Source organism: Sapajus apella, unplaced genomic scaffold (genome assembly GCF_009761245.1).
Source record: "Sapajus apella isolate SASKATOON/1434 unplaced genomic scaffold, GSC_monkey_1.0 scaffold14, whole genome shotgun sequence".
NCBI classification, from domain to species: domain Eukaryota; kingdom Metazoa; phylum Chordata; class Mammalia; order Primates; family Cebidae; genus Sapajus; species Sapajus apella.
In genome coordinates, this window is record NW_022436954.1 from 9,056,652 (window position 1) to 9,065,330 (window position 8,679).

The 8,679-nt window shown below is 48.3% G+C and overlaps 1 protein-coding gene across 1 annotated transcript; it reads right to left on the minus strand.

The window, feature by feature from the left end:
• Positions 1-2,045: 2,045 nt before the first annotated feature.
• Positions 2,046-5,711, minus strand: LOC116554381 (secretoglobin family 1D member 1). The gene is made up of 3 exons (XM_032282364.1): positions 5,576-5,711; positions 3,379-3,566; positions 2,046-2,190 (listed from the first exon to the last, which is right to left on the minus strand). The coding sequence occupies exons 1-3, from the start codon at positions 5,628-5,630 to the stop codon at positions 2,161-2,163; spliced, it is 273 nt and encodes a 90-aa protein (XP_032138255.1). The 5' UTR covers positions 5,631-5,711; the 3' UTR covers positions 2,046-2,160.
• Positions 5,712-8,679: the final 2,968 nt, after the last annotated feature.

Sequence of the window (8,679 nt, forward strand, 5' to 3'; positions counted from 1 at the left end):
ATGTGACCGTGATGTGACTGTGTGGTGTGACTGTGTGATGTGACTGTATGATGTGACTGTCATGTGACTGTGTGATGTGGCTGTGTGATGTGACTGTGTGATGTGACTGTGCGATGTGACTCTGTGATGTGACCGTGATGTGACTGTGTGGCGTGACTGTGTGATGTGGCTGTGATGTGACTGTGTGATGTGGCTGTGCGATGTGACTGTGTGATGTGACTGATTGATGTGACTGTCATGTGGCTGTGTGATGTGACCATGATGTGACTGTGTGATGTGACCGTGTGATGTGACTGTGTGATGTGACTGTGATGTGACCATGTGATGTGACTTTGTGATGTGACTGTGATGTGACTCTGTAATGTGACTGTGTGATACGACTGTGTGAAGACTCACATAGGTGACACTGTGACAGTGGAAGGAGTAGCATGTAGTGCACTCTTGGGGGACAGGAAGGAGGGGAGCTGTGGTTGGCTAATTCATGCCCCATTCCCCCAAAGATATCCACTTCCTAATTCCTGGAATCTGAATGTTCCATTACACAACCCAAAATAAAGCACTTTGCAGATGTGATTAAGGATCATGAGATGGGGAGATTATTTTGAATATTCTGGTAGTGCAAAAACCCAAACCTTATGGTTTGTAATTAAAAGTCAGAGGAGGTTTAACCTGGAAGAAAAAGGAGACGGGAATGTATCACGGAGGCAGAAGGTGGAGTGATGTGGCCACACGACCAGGGCGGTCAGCAGCTCAGAAGCTGGAAGCAGCCCTTAGTGAGCTCCCCGAAAACCACCAGTGTAAGTGGAGCACTTCTGCCTCTGACCTCCTGAAGTGATCGTAACATTGGGCTTCTAACCCCCAGACATGCAAGAGAATCAATTGTTTTAAGCCACCAAGCTTGTGGAGGTTTATTCCAGCAGCCAAAGGCCACCAAGCATGGAACCTGTGGTGTCTCCTTGGGTCCTGGTCAGGGGACTTGCTGGGTGAGTGCATTAGCTTGGATAGGCTAGTGGAAGGGGGAGCAGGCTGGGGGCAGACCCCGGGCTCAGACTTTGTTTTTTTTTTTTTTTTTTTGGTCTTTGGTGTCTGCCTTCTCTTTTTCTCTTTCTCATTTTTTTTATTGCATTTTAGGTTTGGGGGTACATGTGAAGAACAAGCAAAATTGTTGCATAGGTACACACGTGGCAGTGTGATTTGCTGCCTTCCTCCCCATCACCTACATCTGGCATTTCTCCCCTTGCTATCTCTCCCCAGCTCCCCACCCCCCACCGTCCCTCCCCTATTTCCCCCCAATTGACCCCAGTGTGTAGTGCTCCCCTCCCTGTGTCCATGTGTTCTCATTGTTCAACACCCGCCTATGAGTGAGAACATGTGGTGTTTGATCTTCTGCTCTTCTGTCAGTTTGCTGAGAATGATGGTTTCCAGGTTCATACTGCTTCTGAAATGACAGTGGAGTGCGCGCTTGGAGCTGTCCAGTTGTTAGGGGGTGCTGATCTCTGGAGCTCTTGGGAGAGCTTGGGGGAGAAAGGAAGCATTCGCCTCAGGTGCTGGTGAGTGATGCAGACACCCAGGAGAGCTCTGAGTGTGGGGAGTAAACAAATGTGAACTCCAGGGTGGAACCTGGAGATGTCCTCAAATTATGGTAAATGGAAAAGAAAGTATATTGGGCATAACAGAGGAGAGAAACCACAGGGCAGAGGGGACACCAAGCAGACTGACTGTGGGTCTGAGGGGCCTGCTAAGAGGAAACTCTGGGCCTGGACAGACAGGCTGGGGGATCCCTCCCTACAAGACCAGCAGGAACACTGTAATTCCTGTGTCCTCGTTACCATGGTTTTCATTCACGGCTGCAGGATGGGAAATCCATAAGGAATGTAGGACGATTCCTACCAAATATCTCCCTCTGAGATGCCTGGACTCAAGCCCCATTGGTAACAGGACACTGGTTCTCTGGAGCTGATTGTCAGCCACACCCAAAGGCCACTCCCCTATGAAAACCACCCTTGACTCAAGGCCTGAGGCTGCAGAATCATAAGACCAGTGGAGACGTTCTGGGCAAGTGATTTATTAGAGCAAGACGTTGAAACCTTTACATTCTGCAGTGAAGATTAGGATATCATTGAAAGATGGTAGAAACAAGCATGAAAAAGTTTTTACATCTCAGCGATCACATTTCTCTGCTATTTTCCCCTGAAATTAAAAAGGAAAGAAAGGAAGGTGAGGTTGGTCTTGCAGCTCCTGAAGACAACAGGTTAACATCCAAGTGGCCGATGGAATTCTGCTCCCAAAAACAACTGGAAGGGCAGAGGCAGGAACCCAGTGTGTGTGGGAAACTGGGGCCTAGACCTGGTGGCCTCACAGCACCCATGCCGGTGAGGAAGGAGCCTTTCCTCACCAAGCCAATAGCCCTGGGAGGACCCAAGAGTGAGGCCCAGGGTCCTCATGTTGGGGACAGGAGGGATGGACAGAGCAGCCAAAGGTTATTGTCTGGGCTGTCCCAGGACTGTGGAGTTTTCTGTTGCCTGCAATGAGGGACCCAGGGCTGGAGGCTGGTCAGGGCTGGGAGGGCCTCTGGGAAGCTTGGCCTCCAGGAGCCTCCAGCCTCCCTATGTGGGAATTCTTCCTCGGGGTCCAGGCATTTCTCGGCCCTGAACCTGCAGCTTCCATAAGCATTTGCAGCTAAACTTCGGGACAGCAACCCAGAGGCAGCCAGGTTGAGAGGCCCCTGGAAAGCCTCTGATTTCTTGAGAAAGACAGAGTGAGAACATCCTGCTTCCATGGCATGGCAGTAGGTAGAGTCGGGAGGGTCTTAGCCCACTGGCTGTGGTCAGGAGAGCATCGTGAGAGAGAAGGGGAGCGTGGAGTCTGAGGACCTGGGAGGGGCTCCTTGCTGGCTTTGCAGAAGCTGCAGAGAAGACTGGCCTGCCAGCGTGGCATCTGCAGGAGGCCTGGCTCTAAGTCCCTCCCTGCCTTCCTCTCCCTATTCAAGGCTCCCATGCTCCCCAGGACATTCCACAGTGACTGTGTGAGGGCAGCGCGGCCTCAGGAAAGCCTCCAGGTAGAAGGCAGCCGTGCTTGGCCCTTCACCATCCCTGCCTGGGCCCTGGCTCACTCCCCATGTCCTCAGCACACTCTGGGGACACGGCATCCAGTCAGGTGATCTGAGGAAGAGGAACATGCAAGGTGCTGTGTGCAGCTGAGTTGAATTCTGCAGGTGAAAGGGTAGCACCCACTCCATGGCCCCAGGTGACCTTCTCAAGCAGTGACCAGCAAGGCAGGTGCCCCACCACCTGTGTCCCCCACAGAGCAGCAAGCTGACCTCCCTTCACCCTTTGCAGCTAACCAGAAGCCTCGACACATAGAAGAGAAAGAAATTACCAGTGTCTTTGTAATTAGCACTCTGTTCTCATAGGCCATCAGATCCACGCATTTCTTCACTTCCATCTTTGCTGTAACAGCTTCCAGAGGTGCCTTAAATTTGGCAAGTTGGATCTTGAACACAGGTTTTCCAGCTAATAAGAAGCCTGCGATTTCAGAACCAAGAGCTTGGCAGACCACTGCATTTGCTGGAGCCAAAGAATAAAAATGTTATTTACTTAAGGAAATCAGTGTTTCTCCCATGCCTCCCAGACAAAAATCCCAGGGTTTTAGACTTCTATTCAGCAATGATGGCAGTGACAATGTCAGACCCAGGAGCTTGTGACTTCCTTGAGGTCACGCAGCAAAGGGCAGAGCTAGAACTGGAAAATCAACTTCCTGATCACTCATTCAGTCTTTGTTTTTTTAAAGCACGCCCATTACTTTGCAAAGCTTCTCTGGTTGGATGGCCGACATTCTCTTTTCTGGATTTGAAAATAATCACTTTCCTCTGCCAAGTAAGTGGCACTTTGTTAGTCTGAGACACTGGTGAAGAGGAGATTTTGGGTAAACAGATTTTGAAGTGAATGGTAGAGTCAGAATCTTATCAGAAATTAGAGAGATGAGAGTAGATCTGGAGACGAAGAAGTTAAAATTAAAACTATTAAAATGTTGAAGGTGATGTTTTGAGAATCAGTTGGAGGATTTAGGCTTATGTGATTCAAAATAAGACAGAGCTAAAATGCAAACAAATTAAAACAAAATAAAATAATGTTAATCAATTTTAACACACATTAGAAGCTTATGCAGAAAACTGTACTTGGCCCATATTCTACAGCAACATCTAGAATACTTGGAGAGGACGGTAGGAGGGAACTGAGGCTCATTCCTGCTCCCACTGGGAATTTTGGAAAGACATGGAGCTAATCACTTTGCTTGGTCTGGATTCTCCATTTCCCCAGTTTTTTTGCAAACACCATGCATTCAGGAAGCGCCTCACTAGGCTCAGCACAACCCCTGACTACACAACTTCAAACTGTGGGGAGAATTTGGAGAGGAGAGGATCAGGGGTGTCACGGGGAAACAGGGAGAGGTTCAGAAAGGAAGAGGAAAGAGAAAACTCAGAGTCTGGATCAGTCCTGACAGGCGAAATAAAAGCACCCAAAAGAACTGTGGAAAAAATAGCCAGAATTAATTTTAGATTTTAATGTTAACCATTGTAGTAATTCTACCACCATTACTCATAGAACCCCTAGAAAATATATTGAGTGCTGCTTATTCTAAGAGTTCATTTGCAGGCTTTTTTTTTTTTTTTTTTTTTTTTGAGACAGAGCTTTGCTCTTGTTGCCCAGGCTGGAGTGCAATGGCACAATCTCAGCTCACCGCAACCTCCACCTCCCAGATTCAAGCAATTCTTCTACCTCAGCCTCCCCAGTAGCTGAGATTACAGGCATGCACCACCACGCCCAGCTAATTTTTTGTATTTTTACTGGAGACCATGTTGGTCAGGCTGGTCTCGAACTCCCAGTCTCAGGTGATCCGCCTGCCTCGGCCTCCCAAGTGCTGGAATTACAGGCATGAGCCACCGCGCCCCGCCCATTTGCAGGCTTCTTATTGAGAGAATCAGAGATCACTGTCTCTTCTTGGACTGGGAGCTCTCCAAGGATCCTTCCAGATGTAGAATTTTATGAGTCTGAATTTACAATTTAAGAAGCTGTGAGCTCAACTGGCACCTAAAGGTCTGGGGAGGAGAATGTCTCACACTACAGTGATCAGCTTCACCTCCACAGCTAGACTCTTGACACAATAATCCCACTCCACTCCCACTGCCACTCCTGGCAGAAGCTCTAAGTACCAGTGATAGGACGGGGCTAGGGGAGGGTGAGCATCCTGCCCAAGGTGAAAGCTGAGAAGTGGCGGAGCCCAGGGTCACCCCAGACCTTGCATTACATCATCTGACACAGATCCCATCCAGAAGTGAAGCTCGGGCAGAATTCCTAATATTTTGCCTGTATTGATTTTCTGCAAAACTTCCTAGGTGCTGGGGAGTTGATGAAATGAGCCCTGAGCTTTATGAGGAGCTCCTTCAACAAGCACAGGATAAGGTTTGGAATTTTGGTTTGTTCCAGACACCAAACTTAACTCAAAGAGGTGACCTTGTGCTCAGAGAAGAGGGCATCCCAGGGGCTGGTGCTGGACTCATAACTGATGTACTCACCACGGTAGCAGCAAAGAGCCAGCGTGACCAGCAGGAGACACACCGACAGCCTCATGGTGGCTTATTCTGCTGTGAGCTCAGCTTTCACAAATGATGAGTGATTTAGACTCAACACCAGGAGCCTGTGGAGCCGTGGATCCTGGCACTATTTGTACCTAGGGAGCCTGGCTGGTCCTGCCCACATGGGCATCTGGCAGGTAATGAGGTCTGGCTCCCAGCCCTCCCTTCCTAGCCAGGGCCAGTGCCATCCATCAGTGTCACGCCCCATGCCTCCCTGCATCCTTAATGGGGCGGAGCACAGGAGGGCAGCCCTGTGGGAACTCTGCTCTGTGCTCCAGGTGAGTATCCAGGCACCTCTGGCAATGTTCCCTGAAACTTCAGTTTGCTTTAGGGCTTTTGATGATTATCTCTCTGTTCTTTATGTCAGCACAAGGGCACAGGTGAGTTCTCATTTCAGGAGGACAGACACTGGCGGTGCAGGAAGCTAGGGAATGTGGTTTGGTTATAGGAGAGCAGGCACAGAAGAGACCCCACTTTGAACTCCACTGCCTGTCTGACAATCAGCCACACGTGTTTCAGCTGTACATAGATCAAGTCTGAACCAGACCTATCCTCCCGCTCAGCCCCTTCCATCGCCACCATCTTCACCACATAGGTACCTAGAACGTAGCTGAATACACCCCACCTGTGGAGGATTTCCTTGGGGAAAACAACTGCTCTCCGCGTCCTCTACCCTGTCTCACTCCAAGATCTGTGCCTTTGTTTATGGATGGAGTTGTTGACATAGCCCAGGTTCAAATTTTGTGTCTACTAAAAGCAAGCCTCCTGTGACCTCTAGCTAGCCACATCTCCTCATAGGGTTGATGTGATGATTGAATTACCCAACTCTTTTTACCCAAGGAGCTTCTGGGGTGTCGGTAGGCAAACAGGCATCGGAGATACTGCTCTTGGCTTCTAGGCAGGGACGATAATGGAAAGGAAGAGAAAGATGAATGGGGTGCGTGCTTACTCCCCCCTAACTCCTGGGGTCAAGTTTCCCACTTCTAACCCAGCTCTGCTGCCTGGGTCATCTCAATGTTGATGGAAAGCAAAGGCCACCCCCAGCCAAAGCAATACATCCTCCTGCCCTTCCACTGCAGTGCCATCATTTGGTGAATAGGAAATCACCAGACATTTGTCTCTTAAGTGAATACACATTTGAGAAGAGTCACAGCCCAGCCCAGAGCTTTTCATTCTCAGCTGTGCAATCAATCACTTGGGGCCTTTAAAATATATACTGACCCCCCCCCAGGCTTCCCTGTCTAGGGACTTCAATTCAGTAGCTCTAGGGCAAAGCCGTAGTTCCTATACTGTTTAAACTGCTCTTGGGGGTCTGATGGGCAGCAGGGCTGAGAACCAGCCAGAAAGACCTTTATGAAGGAAGAGGGCATTATGATCTGTGTCATCAGAGACTCCTGGGCAGGTCTGGCTGAGTCCCAGCTGAGGGGAACGGTGGCTGTCACTTCCATCACCCCAAAGGGTGGGGAAGCCCCTGATGCCAGGTCTGCCTCTAACACCAAGGAGTGGAAGGTCCAGTGGTGAAGCCCATGACTAGGAGCGTTCAGGTCCATGTCTACAGGCTAGTGAACACTCTGAAAATTACTCAGTTTATATAAACTCAGTTTTCTCATTTGTAAAAGTAGGTTAAAAATGGTGCCTACATCATTGGGTTGATAGATGTTCAAATGAGTGTGTGTGTGTGCATGTGTGTGTGTGTGTGTGTGTGTGTGTGGTGTGTTTGTAAAATTTACAAGGTCTGACATGTAGTAAACTCTCAATAAGTGTTGACTACTATTATCTTGTCCCACCTGTCATACATTTCATGGATTGTCACCAGTTCCTAGTTTAAAGCACAGCCAACCTTCCCCCCAAAATCACTGATTTTCAGAACTACAAGTCATGGGCCACATAAGGTCATATTAGTTAACATCAGATCCCACATACAATGGGGGTCCCCTAAAATTATAACACTGTATTTTCACTGCACCTTTACTGTTTTGATATGTTTAAATACACAGATACTTGCTACTGTACTAAAACTGGCTGCAGTGTTCAGAACAGTAATAACATGCTGTACAGGTGTGTGGCCCAGGAGCAATAGGCTTTCCTCTTAATAGCCTAGGTGTGTAGTAGGTGATGCCGTCTAGGTTTGTGTAACGGCACTCTATGATGTTCACATAATGACAATTGCCTGTGCATTTCTCAGAATGTGTCCCAGTCACTAAGTGACACACAACTGTATAAGGAAACCTAGATACATCCCCGCCACCTGGAGGAAACCCAGCTCATGGTCTCTGAGACCACAGACCCAGGGACATGAATTTAAATTATTACAGATGACAGATGGGTGAGGAACTTCCCAGTATCTGTTGAACAGAGCTTGTCCTAATGTGGGCTTGGCCTTCATCTGTATATCCCTTTAGGGAGGATGCGAATATCTGAAAGAGGATTGTTTTCACATACTTTTATCATTCCCACAGATCTTAACACCTGCTCGGGGTTTTTTTAGTTTTTATAGGTGGTACTCTTTATGACTGCTCTACTCCTTCCCTGGTTGGCTTAAAATCTTCTCATCTCAGGGGATGCGTACCTGACCCCAATAACTCAGTGTGTTCCCATTTGTAGGCTTTGCTGGCTGGATGTTGTGGCTCACGCCTGTAATCCCAGCAGTTTGGGAGGCCAAGGTAGGAAGGCTGCTTGAGGCCAGGAGTTCAAAACCAGCCTGGGAAATACAGCAAGACCTCCTCTCTACAAAAAATAAAATATAAACACTGGCCAGGTATGGTGGTGCATACCTGTAGTCCCAAATACTCCAGAGGCTGAGGCAGGAAGATCACTTGAGGCCAGGAGTTTGAGGCTGCCATGAGGTATGATTACACCACTGCATTCCAGCATTCCAGCCTGGGCAACAGAGTGAGACCCTGTACCTAATAAATAAATGAATACACACACACACATACACATATACTGATTAAACTTTTGTAAAAAATAACAATTTTGGGAATTTCTACAAAGGTGAGATCTATGGTTCCAGTAAACACTATGGATAGATAGATAGATAGATA